General features: G+C 57.2%; 1 protein-coding gene across 8 annotated transcripts in view; it reads left to right on the plus strand.

Annotated features, from left to right (window-relative positions):
- The window catches only part of ASAP1 (ArfGAP with SH3 domain, ankyrin repeat and PH domain 1), a 289,743-nt gene extending 263,337 nt beyond the window's left edge, over positions 1–26,406 (plus strand). For 3 of the 8 annotated variants that reach the window (XM_075549251.1, XM_075549253.1, XM_075549252.1), the window contains exons 23-30: positions 292–399; positions 1,569–1,851; positions 11,302–11,472; positions 16,539–16,608; positions 18,220–18,278; positions 21,437–21,936; positions 23,516–23,638; positions 24,035–26,406. In XM_075549251.1, coding sequence (XP_075405366.1) covers positions 292–399; positions 1,569–1,851; positions 11,302–11,472; positions 16,539–16,608; positions 18,220–18,278; positions 21,437–21,936; positions 23,516–23,638; positions 24,035–24,109 — 1,389 coding nt within the window. In that variant the 3' untranslated portion in view covers positions 24,110–26,406. The remainder of the gene's footprint in view (positions 1–291; positions 400–1,568; positions 1,852–11,301; positions 11,473–16,538; positions 16,609–18,219; positions 18,279–21,436; positions 21,937–23,515; positions 23,639–24,034) is intronic. The other 5 variants (XM_075549254.1, XM_075549255.1, XM_075549256.1 and 2 more) reach the window with 5 other exon arrangements.
- Positions 26,407–27,338: the final 932 nt, after the last annotated feature.

Raw genomic sequence — 27,338 nt, forward strand, 5'->3', positions numbered from 1 at the left:
CAACTCGTGTCGCTGGTGGTTCTTGCTTCTGCCTGTGGGACTTGAGCTCATCATGACTGAAGGAAGGGGGTAGGGGGAGCGTGACTGCAGCCTGGGTTTCCGCTGAGTGAGCTGGCTGGCCCCGCCCTGTGACTGCGCTTCCTCACAAAGCCTGTCTTGCCATCCTACCGACTGTGCAGTTGGTGGTGGCGGCAGCTTTGACACTGAGAACACGGGTTCTCGCATCGTCCACATCAGGTTGGGGTGGTTGAAGGTCAGGATGAAAAACCATGCACCCCTGTTGTCTGTCAGCTCTCCCAGGCCAAGTGCGGGAAGTTCAACCCCCACGTCCACGTGGAGTACGAGTGGAACCTGCGCCAAGAGGAGATGGACGAGAGTGACGACGACCTGGATGACAAGGTGGGTGCTCGTCCCCATGGCCTGGGATCTCCCAGGACCTCCCTGCTCAGCCTTGGGTCCCTGCGGAGCACGGTCCACCATCCAGATAGGAATACAGCTGTCACTCACAAAGTGACCTGGGAGGCGGGCTCTCAGAATCTGCCCGGTCTTGTCCAGCTCCCTGAGGTGACCCTGTAGCACTGAAGGGCATGGTGTCCTCCGCAGGCATGGTGGGGCACTCCCACTGTGCCAGGCAGGGTGTGAACAGTGGTCCCGACAGATACCTCAAAGACATGCCCCAGGACAGTGACATAGAGGTGATATGTGTGGCCCAGCACTGTTCTGTCGCTGTGAGTCAGACTGACTGGAGGCTCCCACAGCCAGCAACCACCCAGCATTATTCTCTGGCTCTGGCGGCTGTCCCAGGCGGGGTCCAGAGGACAGAGCAGCCGCCTTGTCCCAGCCAGTCCTGGAGACTTGTGAGGGAAGTGCCTTTTTAGATGGGTCTCAGCACTGGGTAGACTCTAGCCAGGCAAAGAAGTGGGAGGGTTGGGGCACATGTGCTGAGGGGAGGAGTCCCTGTGTGGACTGGGAAGTCAGCAGTGGGGACATTTCGGGATGGATGCGGGGGTGAGAGACAGATAGGGGCTACCCTTTATTCCATGTGCGGGACCAGCAGTAGGGGTTTACTGTGGGAGGAGAGAGCCCCATTTCTTACCAGCTCTGGCTGTTGGGTGGAGAGGGGCTGGAAGGAGAGAGGACGTTCCCAAGGTTGGGGGTAAGTACCTGAACGAGGAGTGGGTTTTCAGGTCACTGCTGAGCTCCCCATGAAGACCTGCAGGCCAAGAGAGGAGAGAAGGATGGGTGGATGGGGTGCCATGGACCTGAGACCCTTCTTCAGGGATCCCAGTGGGTGGGTGTGGTGGGTGGTCTGCGTGGGAAGCTGCGAGTTAGGGTGGGTTTACTTTAAGGGTGGGTGCTGGGTGAAAGGGAGTTGGGACTAAGCTTGGACACTGTGGAGTGAGCAGGAATGTGGCCAGGAATGTCACTTGGAATCCCCAAGTGGGACGGTATCTGTCACATCTGAGATCTGTCTGAGGCCATACCCTTGTGAATGCTGCTGCTGAGCCCTGCCGAGAGGCCCCCAGCCCCTGAGCTGTGACCCAGACTGAGTTCCTGCTGTTTCCCAGCAGCCGAGCCCCATCAAGAAGGAGCGCTCCCCTCGGCCCCAGAGCTTCTGCCACTCGCTGAGCACCTCCCCGCAGGACAAGCTGTCCCTGCCAGGCTTCAGCACGCCGAGGGACAAGCAGCGGCTCTCCTACAGCGCCTTCACCAACCAGATCTTCGCCTCCACGAGCACAGACTCGCCCACGTCGCCATCCGCAGAGGCACCTCCGCTGCCTCCGAGAAACGCAGGCAAAGGTACGCGCTTGGCAACTCCATCCTCAAAGCTGGCACCTGCTCGGCTTCAGGGTAAGCGTGGCAAGCTGCCTCTGAGTGGCAGAGTATTGTCGTGGCAGCTTGGGGCAGGGGCCTGGCGGGCACTGTACTGGGCCACAGCTGGAGTGGGTCAGCCTCCCAGCAGGAGTATGAGACGGATGGGGGCTTTGTGACCATCTTGCAGATGAGGAAACCAGGTAGAATGCCCTCTCCTAGGTCACACAGTTGGTACATAGCAGTCACAATTCGACCCAGGTGGGCTCAGTCCCAGAGCCAGCCTCCTGCTGTGCCGTGAGGGTGGTGGAAGGGTTACCTTCTTGGGCTCTGGGTGCCCCCTGCACAGACAGTGGTGACATTGTCATGGCCAGGAGGCACGTGCTTTGTGAGTAGCCTCGAACCAAGCACTTGTCATGTCGCTGGGAAGGCATGGGTCACAGGCGTGCACACTGGGGCACGGGGCAGGGTTGTGTGATCTGCCACAGTTCTCGGCCACCCGGTGTTCACACCTGGTGCCTCATGACCACAGCCCGCCTCCACCCCTCCTGTGAGCACCCTGCAGCAAAGTGCTTACACAGGATCCCCCGGCAGGCATAGGCACCCTCAGGAGGAGCCCCATCCACAGTGCAGGCCCTGCCCAGGGAGTCAGCCCGTCACTGCCGTGCAGGGTAGCCGAGGCCCAGCAACACCCCAGGGAAGGTCCTTTCAGCTGGGGAAGCCAAGAGTGCCCAGGCTGTCGCTGAGAGTGCGGCCCCTCCCGTGAGTGGGGTGCAGGGCTCCGGGCCGAGTGGACTCACACTGGGCTTATTCTCTGGGAATGTGAGCTTTATTCAAAACTATTTTTTCAGAGCTGCTTCTCCATTGAGACTGGGTTATAAATAGAAACAGTGTTCTCTGGGAGTCCCCAAACGGCCTCGGAGATGGTAGGCTCTGGGCCAGTGAAAGGCTTAGGTTGCAACCATCCCCCTCCCAGTTACGCAAGCAACCTGACTGTAGTGGGCCAGGGGAGCCAGTGAGGTAGCCCGAGGTGGACTGCCCCCTTCTGCAGGTGGGGCAGGGCCATGGCCGCCTGATGGGCAGTTCTGCGGGAAGGAGGGCTGCACTGCCACTTCCCTCACTGGGGAGGGGGCACTTGATGGAGGGGGGACCTCTGATCCCACAAGGGACTAGGGGACAATGCCATGCTGCATCGTCATTGTTGTTTCCAACGGAGACAAGCAAGGCCTGGACCTGTGGAGCGTCTCCAGGTCATTGAGCAGCCTGACGGAGTCTGCTGGTCACCCCCCAGCACCCCCTTGGTGATTTCATTTCAAAGGCGCACAGGAACCCTTAAAGCAGGCTGTTGGACCCGTGCTAAGCATGTTCCTCCTGAGTTCGAATGAGCTCTCTCCAAAAGCCAGATATACTGAGCGACCCAGCTGCCAGGACGGCGCTCTGAGAGCTGGCGCTGGCAGCCATGGTCAGTTAAGGACAGACTGAGGCCCCCAGCCTGCTCCCCGGGAGTGCCCAACACCAGTGTCCAGATGAATCCCTGTGTCCTGGCCATCTGACGCAGGGCTTTAGGGGCGGAGGTGATGTGGCTGTGGGGAGCCCTGAAGAGCCCCCTTCTTATGACCTGCTGAGTGGCTGAAGCATGAGAGGCAGCCTCTGGCTGTATGGGAGAACAGATGTGCTGGCGCAAGGGTGTTCTCTGGAGACGCTGCGGACCGGCAGAGGCTCTCCATGAAAGGAGACTTCACCTCTGCTGGGCGTCCCTCCCCACTCTGTTTATGTTGAGCTGGTGACCAGGTGCATTGAAAAGATGTCTTGGTGGCCTTTGGGTGGCCCATTCTCCAGGAACATGCTGCTGAGGTCACCGCCCCAGGAGCCATGACCACCGGGGGCCAGGTAGGGGTCCAGATGCTGAGGCAGAAATGGGCACTCTGGACCAAGCTGGTCAGGCCGCAATGTGAGGGTACAAAGCAGGGCCGTCCAGTGATTCTGAAGCCAGCACAGAAACCCTTTCCAGAAGCTTCAGGGGCCTCAGGAGACATGAAGGCTGTGCTGGCCCAGCGCTGCGGCTCATGGCTCAGGGAAGCGCAGCCCTGCAGATCCAGACCTTGCCGTCCTGCACCTTCCTCAGACACATGGGAGGCTCCAGACACAGAAACTCCTAGAAAAGCTTCCTCACCAGCAGCATCATCATCGACCTTTCCCCAGAGTTGCCACGTGTGCTTTATCTTTAACCTTGAAGCTAAAGCGTTGGTGAGGAACGGGGCGTGGTGTGCTTAGCGCTTTCTGTAGCACAGAGGAAGCGCATCACGCAGAGGCTGCTCGCTGTGCTGGGTTCGTGTGTTCGTGTAGTTCAGCTGTGTGTTTCGATAGTTTGCAGCACAGAAAGGAAGGGGGGCGCTCTGCCTTCACAGCGTTTTGTGGCAGTGCAGTTGGTATGAAAGTGAAGTGAGGCGCATCAGCCCAGCCTAACACCGCAGCAGAGCTCACAGGAGACCCAGTGCCACCCAGCTCCTGGGATTTCAGAAACAGTCCTCCTGGTGTAGGGCCAGAGGGACAGCACCCAAGCCGGCCTCACCCGCAGGGGCTCTGAGTAGTGGGTCCCAGCATGTGGCAGGCACCCCCACCCCAAGAAAGGGCGTGCTTCGTGAGAGGGGCAGTCAGACGCCGGGAGGCTGTCAGCCACCCTCGGCGGGCGTGTGCACACGCGTCAGAAAGGTGAGCCTGACACGCTGGCTGCACTTCACCTCTGGCTCAGGGGTCCCCATGGCCACTGAAGGTAGGTGCTGCAGCGATGCCTCGTGTTCACCCATGTTCCCTACCTGCCTTCTGTAACACAGACTTCCCACGGCAGACATAGGGTCGTAATGGTGTGTGATCAGCACAGAGCAGCCTGGCCTGCTGAGCCTCCCAGAGGGCTGCTAGGCAGAGGGGAGCATAGGGATGAGACGCCGAGGGGCGCACATCAGACAGCGACCTCCTGGGCCACTAAGAACGCCCAGGGGCCTCTGGGACTTTGCCTTCTCCCCTTCCCATTGCCCCCCCAACCCCAAAAAGGAGAATGTGGTGCCTGTCCCTGTAACTACCAGTCTTGATCCTGGTCCTGTCTCTGCTTAACATGTATCCCAGGCTCCCAGGAAAATGAGGCGCTGTGTCCCTATTTAGAGAACAGGAAGTGCTGCCTCTCAGGTGACTTGGTCAGTGTGAGTGTGGTCAGCCTCCTGCGTGCCTTCAAACCCATCAGTATTCTCAGCACCGAGGAGGGAGCTTGCTCTCTCATCGGGAAGAGGGTGGTGGAATGTGCTGGAAGGAGCCCGTAGGGGTGCTGCTGGAGCACATGAGGAGAGGTTTCTCTAAGTCTGGAAGAGGGCTCTGGGCGTCTCCCCTCTTGTGCCTGGCCCCAGGAAGAAAGAGCTGTCTCTGCAGCCCTGGCAGAAAGGTACTCAGCCCAGGTCCCTGGACACAAGCCGACAGCACAGCCTTAGGGAGGAGGTCAGTCAGGAAACTAAACCAGCCGCCCAGGCGTGGGCAGCACACGGACATTCTGCATGTGCTAGCTGGCCTGCTGGAGGTCCTTTGGCAAAATGTCCTCAGCCCTTAACGGCCAGACACAGTGTGGACACACTCCCACCTCACCTCGCATTGTCCCATGAGACCTGTGGCGGTCATTAGAGGAGGTCAGAGAGGTGTGGAGGGAGGTAGCATCCTTGGCCTGTGACAGAGCACTAAGACAGAGGCCTCCAGAAGGTCATGGAAACATTCCAGTTTTCCCCTGTCCATAGCGTGGTTCTTAGATTAATGAGCAGACAGCTTTCTTTTCATCTCATGGGAACGCAGCCGCAAAGCATTCTGTTGGAAGGTTTCTTTGATTCATGTTGGGTACTATTTTTTACTTTATTGCAGGGGCAGTTTGTAAATCCTTCCACAGGAGTTCCTTTGCACTGGCCACCTTGGTGACCACTGACTGGCCTGGGGTCATGGTGACTAGCTCTCTGACGCTGGGGTCAGGCCGTGAAGGGAGCATGCTGAATCCTGGGGCTTGTCCTTATCTGTGCCATTGGAGGAGATTGAAGACCCGGGGAGAGCTGGTCCTGTTTCCTGTGGAGAATAGGCCCACTGGCAGGGAGAGCCCTGCCCGACTACACCTGAGCTTCTTCCTCCACATATTTAAAAAAACAAATTCTCTGTGACTGAGTTGCGTCAGTGCCGACTCATAGCCATCCTGCAGGACAGGGTCGCACTGTCCCTGACGGTTTCCCAGACTGTGACTCTTTACAGGAGTAGAAAGCTCCATCTTTCTCCCAAGGAGCACCTGGTGGTTTCAAACTGTGGACCATGTGGTTAGCAGTTCAAGTCGATAACCACTACGCCACCAGGGCTCCTCCTCCACACGTAGGACCTGCTTTTTGTCTATATCCAGGCCTCTCTTTAAGTTCTGTGTATGAAAACTGTGGGTTTTCATACACAGAACGGTGGGCCTTCCTATCGTGTTGGTCAGAGCTGGGTGGCTGTGCATTCTTTCCCTACCCCTACCCTTCCCTTGTGGCATCTTCACATATGTAAATAATCATTTAAAAGACAGGTTTTCCCCAGACTTCAACAATAATTCTTAAAGCTATCTTTTAGTTCCGATACTTTGTTTGGGGGTTATTGGGATATTGAGCCCCTGGGATCCCTGCTCTCCTGGAAACATGGCGCTGACAAGAAAGGAGTCTGTTCGTAACAGTAAATGCCCCGAGTACCCAAACATGGCCCCGGGGAGCACGGGTGCGCCTCACCTTGTGGGAGGAAAATGTCTGGGGCCAGTAGCCTTGCTGGGGTAAGAGCCACTCTCTCTGGGGAGGGAAAATGGATTAGAGGCAAGGTTCCATTTGTGCTGCTCCTCAACAGATGAGGGTGCACACAGGAGGGAGAGGCAAGTTCTGTCTGGCTCTTTGGACGGGACAACTGGTGCAGACTGGCCGCAGAAAGAGTGGGCGGCATGTGGCGTCATGGCCAAGGCCGGGCCTGGAGGCATGTGGAGCTGGGATTTGGCTCAGCTGAGTATCCACTGGGCCTTTGGCCACCTCCCTACCCCCTTACCTGTGCTCTCCAGGGAGTCTTTACTCCGAAAACGGGATGGCGGTGCTGATGCTGTAAGGTTCTCACTGTCAGGGACCTGGAGTCCGAGAATGGGAGAGGAGGCTGGGAAGCATGGGGCTGTGAGTCTATGAATGGGCCTTTAGAAATGTTTCTACTTCAATATAGGTGAGTGATTTTTCCAGAAAGGGGCCTTTTCCTGAGCTCCATGGGCGGGTCCTGTCTGCTGAGACTTCTCACCAGCTCTGGGGTCTGAGTGCGAGGTGCTTCCAGAGTGGCTTTGGTGAATGCAGTGTCGCTTCCTGGGTGCCCCTGGAGGGTGTGCAGGGCTCTGGGCTGCCGGGTGCACATGGTGCCTGGAGGTGCCCGGGGACCCAGCCGGCCAATGTGAGGTGGGCTTCCTGGGTTCTGGGGACTTGTCTGTGAAGTAGCTTTCCATCACAGGCACTCTGCGGCCCTTTGCGCTGGAGCAGGTTCGGGTGGGACCCCCAAAGTGGAAGACACAGCAGAATGTCCACATGGGGTGGCCAAGAGGCACTGGGAATTGAGGGACAAGGACACTGGAGGTGGCGTGGCAAGACAAAGGGCAGGGCAGGAAATGGGTGCAGGAGAGCAGAAGGTGGTGAAGACCCTGGGGGAACCCGAGAAGAGAGGGGGAGCCACAGGGGCAGAAAGTGCCTCCACATGTCTTGGCAGTCTCATCCAGAGTGCCCAGCTCAGTACCTGACAGGCAGAGGGGCTCGTGGGTACCTCAGAAATGCCAGGGCCACCCCCAGAAGTGACTGTACTCACGCCCTCTCTGCCTTCGAGGCAGTGCTGACTCATAGTGGCCCCCCACCTCCTGTGGGTTCCTGAAACTATAACTATTTACAGGAGTAGAAAGCCCAGCTGCTGGTGGTTTCGAACTGCTGACCATGCTGATTGCAGCCCAACGCGTAACCACCACACCAACCCCTCAGTGTGACTGTGGCAAATACAGACATGAGTGTGTGCCCCAGGAAGTGATTATTGGGTGCCGTCATGTCTACTTCAGCCCACAGCAATGCCCGTGTGGGAGTCCGGCCACCCCATAGGGCTTCCTGGACCTCTATCTTTACGCCAGGACATGGTCCCTCGGAGCTGCATGGGGTGTTAAAGCCACTGCCCTTGTGACTAGCAGCCACGCTAACCACTCAGCCTCCGAGCTTAGCAGATGCACGCGCAGTACTAGGCAAAGAGGTGTCGCTCCTCGGAGTTCAGCTGCCTTGGATTTCCCATAATTCTCAACATGATTTAAAGCTGGTTTTAAAGAGCCAATAATCTATAGCACATACTAACCAAGGATCTATTTGTAAGAGTTTTGGAAATCCTTTCCCAAATAAAGAATATTCCCTTTTTGTGTTTTTTTGTTTTGTTTTTTACAAAAAGGCCTGTGGCTCCCCTTGCCCCTTGTGGACACGCAGGTCAGCTGTACAAGCACTGTTTTGGGGTGGGAGAGGAGACCCCACAAAGACATGAGTGCAGCTGAGGTGCCAACACAGCACCGCCTCGGGACCACCTCAGGGCCTTTTCATGACCCAGGCGCGGAGTCACGTATAGCAGCCGTGGAAGGCTGGGCCGGGTTTCAAAGAAAAGAAATAGAAGCTTGTGTGTGTTACAGGCGGGCCGAGAGGAGTGGCCAGTGAGGTTTGAGGCGAGCTCTCCTTCCTTCCGCAGGCCCGTGGATGAGAGAACGAACTGCCCCAGGTCACCTCCCGTGGTGCCTCTGCCTCCCTGTCCCTCCCTGCTCGCTCGCCAGACAACACTCGGGTTCCTCTTGCACTGAGCATCCCCGGCAGGGTGGGAGGCCTCTGGGAGCCCGAAACACTCGAATGTGCCGGCCGGCCCGGCCTCCAGTCCAGGCATGCTCAGCCTTCTTAACCTAGTGCTGTGGAAGCTGATGAGCTTGCTTCTGTGGCACCCTCCTCCCTTCTGTCCCTTCTAGTACCGAACAGCTTAGTTTGTGCATCTGTTTTCTGAACATGGCGTTACATCATCGTGTTGACTGTTCCACGGTCCCCCGCCCCCCATGAACCCTAGGTTTTGCTTAAGAGAACCACACCCATTCTCCTTGAAGAATTACCAGCCACCAAAACCTACAGGGGGGGGTTATTCAATAGATGCCCACACTACACCACGCAGAGAAAAGCCTGGCCAGTCGCGCCTACCCTGCAGCAAGCAAGCAGGCAGTGAACCCTCTCGGGGTTGGCACCCGGAGGTGAAGGCGGGAAGGCACGTCCTTGGCCTGTGGAGCACACGCCCCTTCAGTTTGTCAGTGGCGACTGGAGAGTGATGACAGAGCAGCCGTGCCGTCACCCCTGGGGCCGATTATCTTACTGTGGTTGGGCCTGCACCCATGCTCAGAGATGGCATCCCATTAGCACTTTGCCTTTGGGGTGTTTGTCTCCAGGTTGCACTTGGAAGCCAGTTGAATGAGCGTTCAGAGGTAGGGCCTCAGAACAGCCCCTAGGTGGCGATCAAGATGAAGCTGGAGAGCATCTGCCCTTTGTCTATTATCCATTGATTTGCTAGAGGAAAGTTGCACTTCCTGATACTGGGCGCTTGTGCTTGTTCTCGCATGCCAAGCACAGGAAATGCTATGCCGGCTCTCAGGAGCAGCGTCGCCGGGTGACGGGTGCCACCTCACCCTCCGGGAGACCTGCTGCCCAGTGCCCGAGCCCGAGTGGCCTGTGTCATAGCAAGCCCCAGCGCTCCTGGGTGCAAATTGGTGGCCCTGATCACCGACCCCCTGCCCATAGGCCTGGTAGGCAAATCTAGAGGACCAGGACTGGGGAACACACTGTTAGACAGGTTCTCTAGAGAGAGAAAACCACAAGAAACTGTCTCACACCGGGGAGAACTTTCCTGTCAGACGGCCTCCGTGACAGGGCGGGCGTTGGTTTGGGGTGCCGACAAGGCCTCCGTCGGGTATCTCACTGTAAAATGGTGTCCTTGTAAACCTCTACTGACGTGAGTTGGCTCAACTTGGAAAACCAGACCGTCTCCGAGGAGTATTGGTGCGAAGCAGTGCTGTTTGTTGGTCTCACTAGAATGAACCGTGGGACGTGTTGAAGACTGGGTCGTCAGTCGAGGAGGCTGGCGGTAATTGAACTTTTCTTTTACACAGAATGTAGAAAGCTCTTTTGGAGCCTTTCGGGACCAACAGGTACTCCCTCTCCCGTGGTGAACGCTTGTCGTGCGTTGTTCTCAGCGTTTGTTTCGTGCCCCTCGCCCCGTTCCCTTCTCTTTCCTGTGGGCAGAGAGACTGTCCAGGAATGCAGTCAGCCACAGGCCGGTGGCATTTTAGAGAGAGATGCTTGGCAGTGGCCACCACAGAGGGGTTGGCCCAGCCCACCCAGGGCCACCTCAGGTAAAAAAAACTCGTATCGCTTGTCCTGCTCCCATTGCCCAATATGAAAAACAAATCCCCTTTTTTCTTTCCCCCAAGTTCGAAAGTGCCACCTTTTTCTTCTTCAACAGGATTTTCATTTTCTTCTCTCTTGTTCATACCTCAGGAGAAAAGCGGATCTTTTTAAAAGCCTTAAGAAATCAGTGTTTAAATTGCATATGACATTTTCCCAAAGTGGGTGACCCTGTCCCCTGAAAAGGGTGAGGGAGCTGAAATGACCGAGGCAGAAGTGGGGGGGGAGGCTGCAAAGTCAGGTTGCCTGCACATTATCCTGGGACATGGGCGACAGTACAAAAGTTCTCAATCACCCGGGGCAGGCGCAGAGTTCCATTTTTCTTTTCTGAGGAGACAGCAGGCCAAATATATTTGGGAACCTGCCCCAAAATGAATAGGTGTTTTGTGATTCCTGGAACCATTCAGAATTAGTGGGAGGGAAAAGTCTTTGCTTTCTCTCTTTCCCAGGTAACTGTTCACATGCAACCATTTATTATTTAGAAAAGTGCCTTTTTTTTTCCAAGTTCCAATATTCCTTCACTTTGAAAGATACTGTTTTTTAGTGAGAGACGGTCCTCCTGCATGGCCCGCCTCCGTGCTGCGCTGTGATGTGGCTGGCATGCCGCCTGCCTTCTTCCTCCACAGAAGGTGGTGGGGACCCCAGTCAGTCCTTGGTTTAAGGTGTATGGTTATTTCCCCAGTGTCCCCAGGTGATGACTGGCACTCGTTAACCCTGTGTTGACTGGCATCTTGTCCCTTAAAAACACATGCTGTCCTTTCCTTTGTCGTAAGCTGGTTTGCCGTGGTGTTCTGTTTTGTTTTTGAAACGAGCAGTTTTAAAGCCCAAACGAGTATGTCTCTGGGTGGCTGGGACCTGCCGTGCGTGGCCCTTTTGGCTTCCTGGCACCACCCTCTGCATGGGCATCGTTGCCTTCTAGCTGTGCCGGGCCTGCCAGACCGGGATTAACCTTCCTGCCCCATCAATTCCTTTCTAGGTCCAACCGGCCCACCTTCAACACTCCCTCTAAGCTCCCAGACCTCTAGTGGCAGCTCCACCCTGTCTAAGAAGAGGCCTCCTCCCCCACCACCCGGACACAAGAGAACCCTGTCTGACCCTCCCAGCCCACTACCTCACGGGCCCCCAAACAAAGGCGCAGTTCCTTGGGGTAAGTTATCCTGCAGCCAGGGCCACGCTGCCTGGGGCCAGGCAGGGCATGGGCTCCACGGGGCAGTGGGCAGGCGAGGAGGCAGAGGAGGCGGATTTTTTGAAAAGATATTTAGGGCCGTCAAAAACTGCTCCTGAGGGCTGGATGCCCCTGTGCACCAGGCACCATGCTCAGCATGTCAGAGACCATCCAGTAGGGCTCTCTGCGGTAGGTATTGCTCCACGTGTCGGGAGGGTGGGACATCATGCTCCCCCGCAGCACCCAGGGTGGTTACCCGACGTGTGCTGCAGAGCCCGCTCCTCCACCCACTTCAGGCTGCCTGCTGAGCCTCAGACTGCTTATACTGGGGTACTCACCGCCTCGGTCCCCTCATGCCCTCCCTATTCCTGGGCTCTCACCACTGCTAGATGCCCTTCCTGTCTCCTGCTGACCCTGTCACAGAGACGGGTGGTTATGTCCAATGCTCTTCCGCCCCCAAGCCTGCGAGGATCAGGGAGGGCCAGGCTCTGGTATTCCAGGTCTCACTGTCCCCCGAGGAATGCATGGCTGTCACTGTGAGGCATGCTGGATGCCCGGCCTGTGTGCCCTCCACTCGTCTTCCTTCTGAGGACTCTGCCTCTGATGTGAGGCTGGTCTCAGTGGTTCTCTGTGGCCTCCCCTGTGCAGTGGACTCCACACAGCCACGTGCCATTTCTCTGTTGTAGAGCAAGGAACTTCTGGTTGGGCCCGGCTGCCTGGATCCTAATCCCCTCTGCCCCTTGGTAGCTCTGTAGCAGTCAGCAAGTATTCTCTGATAGTCCAGCTATAAACTGGGGCTGAAGACAGGCGGCTACATTGTCCTTGGAGGGCTGGAATAAGGCCACACCCCGCACTCGGCCGGGACTCGGGCTGCGCGCACACACGGGCTGCCATCAACTTGGAAGCTTGGTTCTCCGAGGCTGCGGTAAGAGGGCAGCAGAGTGGCGGCTCAAGTCCCAGAAGCCGTTTTGCCATCGGGAGACCAGGTGGCTGAGCTCCGGCACCTGTGGCTTCTCGCTGAGTGTGAGGTGCTTGGGCACTGGGCACCTTCGACTTTGAGGGGGACCCTGGGATTCGGAAAGGTGGGGTCACAAGCTCAAGCTCTGGGCACTGCGAACACCTCGGAGAACCTCATACCTGCCTGCAGGAGACAACTGAGCCAACCCATCAGCCACTCCTCTCTGCGCCCCCTCCCCCGGAAAACCCCGAGTCAGACTAGGGGGCACGCTGTGCACCTCTCCCAGCCAGAACCATGGTGTCCCTGTGCCCCAAGAGCCCAGCCATGCCCCGCCGCAGTCCTGCCACTGCGACAAATCGGCCCTTGTCTCGGGACCGCCGGGGTCCACTGCTGGGTTCATGTGGGGACTTCGGGACTTTGAAGCGGCCTTCTGTAAACCTCGCTTTTGGGGGTGTTACTTATAATCTGCCTCATCACAGACCAAGGCACATTTTAAAACAATTCAAAGTAAAGCCTCTAAGGCACTGGGTGAGGCCGGTGAGGAAGGGAAGCCAGGTGAGAGAAGGGCAGGCCACTGCTGCAGGTGGAGCCCAGGTCTGACTAACAGCTGCCCCTCCCCCAGCTGCCGAAGGATGGGCTGTTCAAACCCTTGAGACGCAGTTACCGCTGAGGGCGCCCTGGCTGCCCTGGCATGTGTCCTGAGAGGGGTGGTGAGAAACCACCCGCTCTGGCCCATCTTCTCATCCGGGTCTAGCCCAGTGACATTTCGGAAATCACCGGTGGCCTTGCCTGTGTCTCTGGGACTGAAGGTGGTTCAAACATGGTTACAGAGCTCAGGAGGCGCGCGCGCATGCGCGTGCGCACACACACCACCACCACCCCCCCTCCCCAGCAGAGAAGCTGGTGTGTCGGCTCTGCAGCTGCTCATGGCCTGCAGGTGCCAGCTCAAGGCCTCTAAGGAGCTCCCATGCCCACCCTTTCAGAGCTGAGAGTGACTGTCACCATCTGCTGGGCACTCAGAGCTGTTCTACTCCCACTACCTTCCAGCCCCATCGGTAGATGAAGGAGCTGAGGCTTCGTTCCAACCACATCCCAGACGCTGGTCTGGGTAGAGCTGGAGGTCAAGGCCACGCTGATCAGGCCCCCCCACCCCCCCGCCAGGAAGAAACTTTGGAGGTGGTCTGAAAAGAACCATAAGGGGCTCCCCCAGGAGTGGGAGGGGACAAGCGGCTGTACAGACACACAGGGTTGTGGCAGAAAGGTGTCTCGAATGGCTGGAGGAAACCCCATTGCCCTCAAGTCACTGTCACCCACAGTGACGCAGTATAGGGTTTCTGAGGCTATGCGTCTTCACCAGAGCCGGGCTGGGTGGCTCTTCTGCAGAGTGGCTAGTAGATTTGAACCATCGACCTTGTAGTTAGCAGGCCAGTGCTTAATCTTCCAATGTCAAACCAAGACGTTTGGCAGGGGGGCGCAGCCCTGGAACATCTGGTAGGGGCTTTGGTGATCTCCAGGCCTCGTATTCAGTCTCCTGTTGGCTTGGCCAAGACTGACCAAGAAGGGGCATTGGCAGGTGCAGTGATTTATCCCCAAACCCAGAAGTTCCTTTGATTTTCTTTTTTTTTTTTTTTTTGCCTTTGGCTCATTCCAAGGATCCCTGGTGGTGCAGTAGTTAAGCACTCAGCTGCCAACTGAAAGATTGGTGGCTTGAACCCCCTCCCCCCCACCGATTCCCCGCAGGAGACACATGAGGCAGGCTGCTTCCACAAGGATAGCCACGGGGCATTGGACTGGACTCGGTGGCAGGGGTTTGGTTTGAGTTAGAGCTCCATTTAATGTGAAAATGTGAAGTCTGAGAGCCAGCCCTGGAGGATGGGCCATGAGTGTGGAGCTGGGGAGAAATGCCTGCTATCAGGGGAGGTCGGCCAGCCTGGGTGTTGCTCAGATACCGCTCCGGACTCTGCGCAATATGTCAGTGGCTAGAAGGGTTAGCTCACAACTGGCCCTGGTGACTCCCCTGGCTGCTTGCCTCTTGGCATCAATGTTCCTAGAGCTGGAGAAAGTCCTGTCCAGGGCAAAGGTGGGCGCCCTGCGCCCTGCTTTGAGTGGGTGGGGGATGTGAAGGGGTGGAGTGACCCCTCCACTTTTGGCCCAACTGTGACCTTACCAACTACTTGACCTTGGGCAAGTTCCTTGACCTCTTTTTTTTTTAACCATGTTAACAGTTTTATTGACTTGTAATTCACATGTCAGTCAGTGGTTGAACATATTCAAAAGAGATGCCTGGCGTCACTACAGTCAGTTACAGAACATTGTCCTCTTTCTTGTATTCATCACTAGTTCCCATTTCCCTCCAAGCTCCCCTGCCATAACCCTAAGAAATTATTAGCCCAGTTACTGCCTCTCTAGATGTATCTATCCTGGATTTCATAGAAAGAACACCCCCTTCCCAAAACAAGCTCAACTGGAAAGAAAGCAGAAGATAATAAAAACTAGAACAAACAAAGTGGGTCAAGGGGAGAGCAAACGACACGATGCTGAATTTTAACCTAATGACATCTGCATGAGGCTGCTTTCTAACACACTCTGTCTGACAGTAGGCTGTTCGCATCCCTGGTCAGTGGTCCTTGGCCTCTTACTCTGTTTCCCACGAACCTCTGGAGCCCCTGGTTTAAAGGACACGCTATGACCTGACTCATCAGAATAGGCTAGCTAACGGAGTGTCTTCCTCAGGGCGAGAACTCGGGGTGTGGGGCTGTTGGGGCTCTTAGGGTGGGGTGCCGGGTAATGGAGAGCAGAGACTGCACTCATGACTCCAGGGGACCGCAGAGAGGATGGGGCAGCAAGGAGCAAAGTGAAAGCGCCAGGCTGCTCTATCACATGACGGTCGCTTACAGTCTTGCTTCTGGGCAGGACAGACGGCGAGGGATTCTGAGGGGCAGCTGTGCCCTGCAGGTTCCAGGGAATTCCACGTGGGCCTTGCGTGGCTTAAAAGCAACAAAGATACATTCTTGCCGATCTGTAGACACAGCCCACTGTGCTGGTGAGGGGCCACGTGTCCTCAAAGGCTTTAGGGGATCCTTGCATGCCTCTCCCTAGCTGCCAGTGGCTATTGGCAGCCTTCAGTCTTGCTGGGTCTCTAGGACCGTCTCTGCAGCTTCTTCCTCTGCCTTCTCAGGGCCATCTTCCCTGTGGATGTGCTCCGTTTCCCTCTGAGGACACCTCTTAGAGTAAGCACCGCTTTGTCCGTGGCTGGGAGTGGGGGAGGGAACTCCGTGGGAGCAGTGAGGGCCGTGCGCACAGCACCCCCAGTAGATGCGGAATAGACGTTCATGTGGGAGTGAGCAAGTGGTGGCTAAGTGGCTATAATGACCCACACTGTCATTGATAGGTACCATCAAGTGAGTTCCATCTCGAAGTGACAGTGACCTGGTAGGCAGCCGAGGGAGGCACTGCCCAGTCCTGTTCCGTCAGCACAAGCGTTGTTAGATTGGAGCCCATTGTTGCAGCCACGGTGTCAATCTATCTCGCCAGGGGTCTTCCTCTTTCTCACTGGCTCTGCATTACCAAACACCGTGCTCTTATGCAAAGACTTCTCTCTCCTGGTCACATGACCAAAGGCTAGGATACCAATGTTAGCACCCTGCAAAGTAGTATGTGCATGCATGCGTGTGCACGCACACACACACACACACAAGTCTTATCGTGAGTGGTATGTTTCTTCTGGAGGAAGGCTCCTGGCCTGGGAAACTCGGAGTGGACTTGGCACTTCACTCATCTGCCCCAATGCTAAGAAGAAGATCCTGAGCCATTGGGACAGCGTTGGGGGCCTGACATTTGGGCATCCCAGCTTCAGGAGCCTGCTGCCCACCTGCCTGTCTGACAAGTCACCCCATAGCGGTGAGCACGTGGTCAGAGCCCCAGAGAGACGTGCGCTGTGTGGGGTTTTGATGATGGGTTGATGGCAAGGTTGGTCCTTAGACACCTCTCTGAAACCAGAGTCCACCCTGCCCTTTGCCAGACACGCACCCCACCCCCAGCACCTTCCCTGTTTGGAGATGCTAATCGCTCCATTGAATTTGCCTTGTAGGTAACGATGTGGGTCCATCATCTTCCAGCAAGATGGCAAACAAGTTTGAGGGACTGTCTCAGCAGTCCAGGTGAGCCTCCTGGGCCCCCAGCCCCTCGTGGGCTGAGTCACAATGGATGCCAGTGCACTGCAGGGAGTGGCCCAACAGCTGGTGCCAGGCCCTGACAGGCTCTGTGTGCCTGGGTCCTGTTGCTGAGCAGTGACTAGCGGTCTCGCTGGCACTCCCCTGGTGGTCATGGCATCCACTGTGGCCTTTGCATGGGTGCATGCATGAGTCGCACAGTCGTAAACGACAAAGTTGACCCTTCAGTCTGCCCACTCTCCTTCCTTTCCCCGCCCACATGCCCAGCCTTTTCTGTTCTCTGTCTCCCCTCACCTTTGCCTCGGGGCTCCGTCAGAGGAGAGGCAGCGTCCAGCATGTAGGGAGGGCTCATCATGCAGTCCAGCGGCTTATCAGCAAGAGCCACTGGGCTATGCCTGCCTCCAGCCCCCACACGCTCATGTATGCATGCACACACACATGCACACTGCCCCAGCCAAGGCCCTGGGTTGGCAGCAAGTACCCAGGCTCGCCAGGCTCTGTGTGAGGGATTCTGAAGCCAGCCTCGTCTGAGCCCCTTGGCAGGAGTAGCCACGGTGCTCACGTGGGTCTGACGTGAGGCTGACGCAGGACCTGCTGCACACCTCCACCTGGTACCGGGAGCAAAGGCTCCTCCAGTCACTGCTCATCCACAGAGGCCCTGTCTCCATGTCCCCCTAGAAGCCATGAGGGTAGTGGGTTCACTGACCTGGCTGAGTACAGAGCAGTTATGGCCACGGTGACGGGGGCTCGGAAGAGCAAGGGAACAGGAGTAGTCCTTTCTGTGACTCTGGTTTGGTCTTGTCCTTTTGTGGGGGAAAGCGTCAGGGATGGGGCATGTAATTGGGGTAGAAAGTGGGGCAAGCCGGATCTTAGGGCATCAGGAAAGGAGTTGGGGCCCCAGGTAAGGGACGCCACCTGTGGACAGAGCCTGATGAGCCTGGGCCTCTCCGAGCACATGGCCCTGCCACCTCCTGGTGCAGGCACAGGGGCTTCTTCCCCAGTCAGAAGCAGTCCGCTGAGGAGAGAGGCCAGGAAAGATGGTAGAGGTCTGAGGGCCTGGTGGCACATGGCCTAAGCGCTTAGCCACTCACTGGAGAGCTGACAGTTTGATTCACCCCCCCCCCACCTCTCCCGCTGGGTCTGTGGGGAAGGGGCCTGGTGAAGACCATGCAGGGTCCCTGTGGGACAGTCTCCTCGGGCACTGGGTCGACGTCAGCTGGGCACCACTGGCAGCGACACTGGAGGAAAGTAGAGGTTTGGAATCCAGCTAGCCCTGCAGTCCCTTCACTCCCACTGGAAGGGTGACCTGAGCAAGTTCCCTAGAGCCCTACTGAAAATAGGGCGACGAGGCCTACTTGTGGGGTGGCTCCGTGTAAAGCCCACCCCCTCTGGAAATGACTTGGGGCGAGGAGCAGTTAGCCTTCATCGCTATTGCTTCCCCTCCACCCCACCCTTCCCCTGTTCCTCCCCAGCCCGGCCAACTCTGAAGGCATTTGGAAAGGATGCTCTAGATAGTTCTGCGAGCCCTTGATTTCCCTGAGTGCCGTGGTCCTGTCGTCACAGCCATGGTTCAGGCCCTAACTCTTCTCTCTCCCTCAGCACGAGTTCTGCAAAGACTGCCCTCGGCCCCAGAGTTCTTCCTAAACTACCTCAGAAAGGTAAGACCCGCCCTGGGTCACGGGTCGCTAGTGTCACCGCCCCTCCAGGGGGAAAGGGGCCTCGGGCTCTTGCACCTGGACTGGGGCTGTCCGCTGGGAGACGCCCAGAAAGGCGTTTCTAAACCGGACCTCGGAGACTGGCTCTACAGTTGGCGTGTGCTTCACAGCATCAAACCCCACTGCGTTTGGGTCGATGCCAGCCCATCAAGCCTGTGGAGCAGCACCTCTGAGTTTCCGAGACTGTAGTCTCTCCACTTGCAGAAAGCCTAATCCTTCTCCCTCAAGAGCAGCTGCCGACCTTGGTCAAACTGCCGACCTTGTGGTTAGCGGCCCACCTCGTCATAACCCACCGTGCCACGAGAAACCAGTGCTTGTTTGATAACCGCCAGGAACCGTTCTGACTGGGCAGAACCTGGAGCAAGCCACGCGCTCTCTGCTAAGCCCCTGTACCTCTTCCCTCTGGGACCTGAGGCAGACCGCCCCCTCCCCAGTGAAGTCCAGATCCAAACCGCCCCTCCCGGGGGCACCTGCAGTGCCCAGTGGAGGCTCACACTGTGCCAAAGACAAGGAGGCAGTGTCCCCGGCACTGCCGCGCTGCCAGGCAAAGACACTTGGCCCTTTGACCACAGTTCTGTCCCCGAACAGGCCTTCCGTTTGTGAGACCAGGACCCAAGTCTTCTCAGGACGCGGGCACTGCTGCTCCCTGCCTTCCTGTTAGCCGGCACGCCCCCTCCTGCGGGCGGAAGGTTCGCCTGGTGGCTCATGGGCCACAGACCCCAGGCCCACAGCAGTCTGGTGCTGAGGGAGGGCAGTGTCGACAGGAGCCTCTGCCCCCGATAACCTAGGCACAGCATCTGGGGTGGACATGTGGGGCATTGGAATTCCCTACTTCCCGCTTCCTTCCAGAAAGAGCCGGGCAGAGCCTGACTGGGCAGTAAGATGCATGGGTTCAACATCTATGCCTTCCTGCCCCATGGACGGGAGAGCAGGGCTTCCCCTGACCACTGTGTCTTAGCCTCTGCCCTGTCCTGAGGGCTCCCCCGGCAGTGCCCCTAGTAGTCAAGGAGCCCTGGTGGCGCAGAGGTGAAGCTCACAGCTGCTGACCGGAAGGTTGGCAGTGGATCTGCTGAGCTGATCTGCAGGAGAAAGGTGGGCATCTGTCCTATGAGACTGGCAGCCGGGATCGCTCTGGGTCCGTCCTTGTCTCTGCATGTGGGCCCCCAGGAGTCAAGCTGGATTTGGTGCGTGGTTCTGTATTTGGTGCCCTTTCTCTGCGGGGCACCCAGGACTCCTGTTCCCCCTGCTGATGACACGATGCCTTTTGGTCGATCCAAGCTACCTTTCCAGCTCACTCTCAGATGCCCAGACGGCAAGAGTGCTTTGTGCCCCAGCACACGTCCGGCCTTCCCTCCCAGCCCTCTCCCCTCCTTTTCTAGTTCCAGTTCTGCTCATGACTGCCCTGCAGAAAAGACGCCTGAGGGAGTCTGATCTGTCTCCCTCTGTGCAGCTCTGGGTTTGAACTAGGAGCCTTGCCATCCGCAGTCCACTGGGCACAGCTTCTCCAGAACACCCACAGGCCTGTACTGTGACCTAGTGCCCGGGCCCTCCGAGAGCACGTGGGTTTCTGCCACTGCCACCCTCATTTTCTAACCTCCCCGTCAGCTCGGGCCTTCTCCGTGTGCTTTTGGACAGCTGGCCATCATTGGGACCTCGCACTCGTCCCCCGTCCTGGAAGGCCCCTTAATCAGCATGTCTGCCCTCACTGTGCGTGCTGTGTCCCCCATCCTGGGAAAGTGTGCGTGTCTGCCCTGCAGAGTTTGGGGCAGTGTGGGGTGGGGAGTGCCACCCGGAACGCACCTGTAACGAGGGGCAGAGCAAAGCCGGCTCAGGAATAAAATCACCAAGGGTGGGCTGGCTCCCATGAAGGGAGGATTCTGCCCCTCCGCTTTTCTCACAGTGAGGAAAGAGTATTCTAAAAATACAGATCACCTAAAGAAGGAGGCATGAAACCCTCTGAAGGCTTGCCCCCCAGGACAGCCCTCTTGCTGTCCTGGAAGGACAGGGCTCCCCTGAAGAGTACCAGCCTGGGAGACCGGCAGGGCCAGTTCTACTCTGATCTGTAGGGTCACTGTGAGTCTGGATACACTTGATGGCCATGAGTTTAAGTCGTCTGATTTCTTTTTCTTTTTTTAAAACTGTATTAAAAGATCATTTTATTGGGGGCTCTTACAGCTCTTAGAACAATCCATACACTAATTGTATCAGACATTTGTACATATGTTGCCATCATTTTAAACACTTTCTATTTGAGCCCTTGGTATCAGCTCCTTTTTTCCCTCCACCCCCCTCCCACCCTGTGACCCCTTGATATATTAAAAAATATTATTTTCATATCTTACACCATCCACTGTCTCCCTTCCCCCTATGGTTTCTGTTGTAAGAGGTTGTTCTAGTGCAGCAGTTCTCAACCTGTGGGCCACAACCCCTTGGGGGGCCATCAAACAACCCTTTCACAGGGGTGTCACCTAAGACCATCAGAAAACACAAATGTTTCACAATATATGATTACATGCTGTTTTATGATGAATCACCCTGGTTTAATTATGTTAAATTTGTAATAATGAAAATATATCCCGCATATCAGATATTTACATTACGATTCATAACAGCAAAATTACAATAATGACGTAACATGGAAAGGAGTGGAGTGGGCAATTTTAAGTTGCATGTCACTGATATGGCACTTTCAGTGACATGGTCACTCCTCTGAAACGTACGAGAAAAGCAAGTGTTCATAGAAAATGCATAGACAGGAAAACAAGGGGAGGTGTTAGTATTTTAAATGCACGGAGGTAAGAGACGTGCATAAGCACTCTCTTCTGACTTGCCCATCCACTAGCGTCTGCTTGTCTGCATAGCTTCCTCTGTTAGCATGCTAGACTCAGTCTGACCTCCTCTGCCTGTGGAACCAAGGCTTCAAATCCTAGGAGTTGTGCTGAGGTACCAGCCAGGCTCTGGACCTGCCTATGCTTCCACAGCCGGCCACCTAGGCCTGGGTTCTCATGCCATGTGTCCAAGGGGCCCCCTTCTCCATACGGTGACAGTGAGCTTCTGGTGATCTATCCAACTGAGCCCACTCTCTCTGGTTTCCCCTTCAGTGGCTCTAAGGAAGACAGACACCAGCCATCATCTCTCCCTAGACAAGGCCAACATCCCACCGGAAATCTTCCAGAAACCATCCCAATCGGCAGAGTTGCCACAGAAGCCCCCGCCGGGAGATCTGCCCCCAAAGCCCACTGAACTGGCCCCCAAACCCCAGATTGGAGATTTGCCACCTAAGCCAGGAGAACTACCCCCCAAGCCACAGCTGGGTGACCTGCCACCAAAACCCCAGCTCTCAGACTTGCCTCCCAAGCCGCAGATGAAGGACCTGCCCCCAAAGCCCCAGCTTGGAGACTTGCTGGCAAAATCCCAGGGCAGCGAGGTCTCGCCCAAGGCTCAGCAGCCCTCGGATGCCTCTGCGAAGGCCCACCCCGTGGACCTCTCCCCAAACATGCAGCCAAGAGACACTCTCCAGAAGCAGGCATCGGAGGACTCCAACGACCCAGCACCCCCTCTGCCCGAGACACCCGTCCCACTGCCCAGGAAAATCAACACGGTGAGTGGACCCCGAAGCTGGCCTCTGGGGACGGTTGGTGGGAGAGTGCAGATCAAGGTGGACCAGAAAGGGCAAGAGCTGGCTCAAGAAATCACTTGGCTTGCTCCTGTGGTGAAGCGGGGGCTGGAGGGGACCTGGCTTCAGGGTGTAGCCTTGGCTTGGAAACAGGGCCACTTGCCTTGTGATTACTTCGTACACCCAGGAAACTCCCATCGTGGGGCTGAGGGGTTTGTGAAGAGCCACATGGCGTGTGCACAGTGCCATATAAGGGCACAGGACATGGCGTGCATGCGTGGTGGGCACTGGTGCAGTTAGGCCTCTCCCTTGAGGAGGGAGCTGCCCCTGAGTCAGAGGGTCTTCCCCTGCCCCCCTCCCGGGCTCTCAGCCGGCCGCCTCCTGAAGGAACTGGGGGCAGAGCTGAAAAACACGCCCCACACGCAGAATGTCATGAAGTTCACGTGTCCATTGTTTCCATGACATGCTTTGAACTTCACAACTTTGTTTGTTTGTGGTCCACTTGCTTGTCTGTCACCAAAGACCCCCAAGTCCATTTCCATTTCACGTCACGCCTTTGTAATGATCAGAGTTTCCCCTTTCTCCCAAGCCTGGGGGAAGTCGGCGCTTTGTGACCCAGGGAGCAAGGCGCTCCCTCCTGCTGCATATTAAAGTCCCAAACGGTGACGCTCCTGATGGATGCGCGCAGGACCGGCCCTGTCAGGGTTAGCAGTTGTTTGTTTAGAAGAAGACAGCAGGCTTGTCCCTTCAGAGTGGATATAACTCCACCCTTTCTGAATGCACGCAGGGGCGCTCACTGCGCCTCCCAGGGATGCCATCTGAGGGGGTGGGGGGGTCACAGATGAAGACCCCGCCTGCGGGTGGCCTGGGCTTGCTGTGTGGACCGTGGTGACAGCCTGTGGTAAGCCACCCGGGCACCAGCGTGGCCACCCCAGCCTTTGGTATGCAGCCTGTGCCACAGGCTCCCCCAGGGCCCTGCCGCTCGGGCTGACCTCAGGCAGGGCTGCTCAGAGTAGCTGGGTCCTCCTAAGCCTAAACCAGCGGTTCTCAACCTGGGGGTCGCGACCCCTTTGGGGCTGGAACAACCCTTTCACAGAGGTTACCTGATTCATCACAGTAGCAAAATGACAGTGATGAAGTAGCAAGGAAAATAGCTTGATGGTTTGCGGGGGGGGGGGGTGTCACCACAACATGAGGAATTGTATGACAGGGTCACGTCATCAGGAAGGTTGAGAACCACTGGCCTAAACCCTTCCGAGGCAGCCGGCCTTTCGCACAGGCTTTTGTGTGCCCTCCAAAGGTCTTTCCTCCATCTCCATATTCCCAAACCCAGGAAAAGGCCCCCCCACACACACACCAGCCAGATGCCAGGGGATTGGGGGACTGCAGCACGTCACAGAGTGCAATCCTGCGTGTCCTCACAGCACGCTGGAGGCGGAAACGCGTGTTTCTGCTGTACACCTGCTGCGGCTTGTTCCGCGGCGGGGCTGGGCAGCAGGCAGTGCCTGCTCAGCGAGGGCCCTGCCCCGGGCTCCCCGCCAGTGTGGCCTGTGCTCCTTCTCAGGGGAAGAACAAGGTGAGGCGGGTGAAGACCATCTACGACTGCCAGGCCGACAACGACGACGAGCTCACCTTCATGGAGGGAGAGGTGATCGTCGTCACGGGCGAGGAGGACCAGGAGTGGTGGGTGCGTATGGCCCCGCCCTGGGGAGCCCGTGTGTGTGTGTGTGTGTGTGTGTGTGTGTGTGTGTGTGTGTGTGTGTGTGTGTGAAGACTTGAGGGCACACAACACAGACTGGGAGTCAGGAGCCTGTGGGAGCACGTGGACATGTTGTATGCCTGTGTGTCCATGTGTGTTGTATGTCCGTGTGCGTGTGAGAGAGAGAGAAGTCTTGGCAGACTGGAAGTCAGGAGCCTGTGGGAGCACCTGGGTGGGTGACTACCATCCAGGTGGGTCCCTTCATCTGTAAAACGGAGCCAGTAAGATGTCCCTCTGCCTCTGTGTGGGGAGGGAGACCCAGGACAGTGCTGACGGGTCGGCCTGCTGCCTCTGTCTGACAGCTCTCTGCCCACCCCCTTGCAGATCGGCCACATTGAGGGGCAGCCTGACCGGAAGGGGGTCTTCCCTGTGTCCTTCGTGCACATCCTGTCTGACTAGCAGGACACAGACCCTCCCGCTGGACCACATCCTGCAGACCACCGGCGCCCCCGCCCCTCCACGTGTACATAGCTGCTGTTACAGAGCCTCCAGAGCCTCGCCCCAGGAGGCGATCCCCACCTGGTCTGTGGCCCTGTGGAGTGCCGCCTTCTCCAGTATTAGGGCAGCCCTGGAGCCCGGCACGCCTTACCGGTTTGCCAAAGCCACGCTTGGCGCCTCGCACTTCATCTCCCTCTCTGCTGTTCGACAGACAACACAGCCGGGAGCCTGTGCCCTGACGGCCCTGCGAGTGGAAGCTGTCCAGCCAGCGCAGCAGCCTCACAAGGCTCCCGCTCCCCCACCGCGCAGTATTCCCTTGGTGGCACTGAGCAGGCACTGCTCAGAGAGGCGGGCGGTGTCCCGGGAGGTGGGGGGGGCGTCCTGGCTCCTTGCAGATGGGCCCCGACCCTCTGCGTGCACAGGTTGCAGCTGCAGACACCGACCTGGCTGGCTGTCTCAGAGATGCCCCCACTCAGTGCCCGTGTCCCCTTTGGGCAGAGCCCTCACTGGCCCAAAGCTCTGGTCACACCTGGCGGCAGCAGCAGGCACATGTACATGCAGGTGGGGGCCCTGCCTGTCTGAGGTGATGAGGGCCGGCCCTGAGATGGAACCTCAGGAAGCAGAAAGGACACCCCCACCACCCCTCCTGCCCCTGCCCTGTGCATGTGTAGACGCTCCCCTGAAATCTGCCTTCGTAAAGGAAGCGTATGAATCACGTGGACTGTACATGTTCCACCCTCAGTTGCCATTAGAGCAGAAATGACGGGCTTACAGCCGTGTGTTTCTAGTCGGTCCCTGGCTGCCCAGGAGTCTGCCTCGACCGAGCTTGTCCAGACTCGGGATCCTGCCGTGGGAGGGGGGCCAGAAGTCCACTTCAAGTTATCTCCTTAAGTCTTATTCTTCAATAAACGTACACTTTTCAAAGATTGAGTCGACGATAAATCCCCACTGGTGAACCCAGGTGCTGTCGCCCCTCCCCACCGCCCCCAGCTTAACCCCAGCTGTAGATGCTTTCCCAGTGTCCAGCTCAGTCCAGCTAACACAGGGCCTTGAGGTGGCTTGGTGACCACGTGGGTGCTCTGAGCGCTGCATTGAGGCAGGTGCTCTAGGGCCCCTCCCTCTTGCCGGCTCTGGGGCACGTCTGTGCATCGGGAAATCCTGGTCTTGGTACCCCAGCTGGATGTTGGGAAGGAAGGGACACAGGAGTGGAATTCCACAGTCAGCAGGACTGTCCGGTCCTGAGGCTGGCATGGGACTCTGACATTCTGTTCTCTGCCCGGGCCACTTGGGCAGCAATGATAAGTAGTCAGCCTTGACAACCAGTGAGCAGTGTTCATCTCACAGAAGCACAAGTCCCCACCAAGCCCTGAGCAAAGCTCCTCCAGTCCCCGAGCCCTGGTGACCCCGCCCGCCCCGCGCCGGGGACTTGGAACCGAAGAAGGCTCGCGTGGCAAACCTGCAGAATAGGGACCTCAGCAATCACTTCAAGGCCCAGTCGGCAAATGGGGATTCCCACACCAGGTGGGGGCGTCACACACAGCGTGGGTCTGAGGTGACTGTCCCTGTTCACCCGGCACAGGTTTTAAGTTGCACCCAAGAATGATTGTTTTTTTTTCTGGCCTGTACCAATTTTCAACTGATCTTCCCCCAAACGGGCTCACAGCAGACGGCACCATGTGGCGCCCGTGTGAAACCCAGTGTCCCGCTGAACGAGGCTGGGAGCCACCCCTGCTGCTGGTGCTTGGCCCGCTTTGCTTTCCTCGTCCCGCTGGGATTTGTGCTCACGCTCTCCCAGCTTCCCCCGGGACACAGGAAAACCGGGCTCTCCGTCCGAACGCCTGGGGAGCGTTAGGTTGAAATCCCGTAACGTAAGCTGGGCCGCAGTCTGCAATTTTGTACACAGTAAGAGTATTTTGAAGGTATGGAAACCTTATGAGGGAAAAAAATAGCTAAATAGTTTTTATTTTCCCCTAGAGGGAAAGTTATATTCTGCAAATAGTGGTGTCTAATCTTCCTGTTGAACAGCTATTGCTATTTATTTTTTTATCGCCTAAACCGTCTGCGTGTTGTACGGGAACCCCACGTGCCGCCACTTCCATTCAGACTCCCGTTGTCCGGCTGTTGCGACCAAACACCAGGACACCCGTCGCCTCACATGTATTTAATGTGACTGTTCTCCAGTACTGTATGTGTTCATTTCTACTTTTTTTAATATTTAAAATTGCTTTTAAATAAACATATTCTCAGTTGATCCCAAACATCGAACCTCAGGCCATTTTGTGAGTTGTCCAGGTGTTGCTAACGGCATTCCGGGTCCTGTGGATGCATGCAAACATCCAGCACTTCCCTTGCACGTGTGGTCCCCTGCCACCTGCACCCCAAGTCACGCGGTGTCACTGCCCCACCACGCCTTCCGGTCTCAGCGGGTGGGTGGGGCCCAGGCTCGGGGAGTCAGGGAAGCCACACTGGGGTGCAGACTTGGCTCTGGCTCCAGGAGCCCCTGTCAGGCTTCCCACTGCTCTGAGGACAGTCCCCTGCTCACCAGAGATGGGCAGCCTGGGACTCGGGTAGTGGCATTGAGGATCCCCTAAGGTCAGGTCCCACATCACAGGCATTGATGCCCCGGACATGGCTGAGGGACCTGGTAACACGTGAGGATGTGTGGGGAGGGGCCAATACTCCATAACTCAGCGAGGCAGCTGCCATCCCCCTCAGGCCAAAACTTGAGTCACACTGGTTACCTGTGCCTCGGGCATGTGACCCACCCAGGAATCATGTCTTGGCAAATACCGGGCTCAGCCGACACTGGAGCAGTCACGCCTCGAGGTGAGACAGGCAGGGGCTGTCTGGCAGGTGTCCCAGGAGGAGCAGCAGGAAAGGATAGGAGGCCCTGGGCAGCAGCAGGACCACAGGGAGATGCCTGCTCCCCAAGCAGTCAGCAGGCCTGCTGGTGGCGACCCTGTGGGATGCCCAAGGCAGAGCGTGCCCAGAAGGTCACTGCCACGGCAGCACCGCCGAGTTCCAACATGCAGCACAGCTCGGCACCCCCTGGGCCAGATGCCAGGAGCATGGGTGGGAAGTCTCAGCATGGGATAGGGGGTCCGGGCCAGGGCAGGCAGGCCCTGTGGACTATGGGGGTGTCAGGCAGGCTGCCCTGATCCCTGAGTGGACTCTGGCTAAGGACAGTCCA

The sequence above is a fragment of the Tenrec ecaudatus genome, chromosome 5 (genome assembly GCF_050624435.1).
Source record: "Tenrec ecaudatus isolate mTenEca1 chromosome 5, mTenEca1.hap1, whole genome shotgun sequence".
NCBI classification, from domain to species: Eukaryota; Metazoa; Chordata; class Mammalia; order Afrosoricida; family Tenrecidae; genus Tenrec; species Tenrec ecaudatus.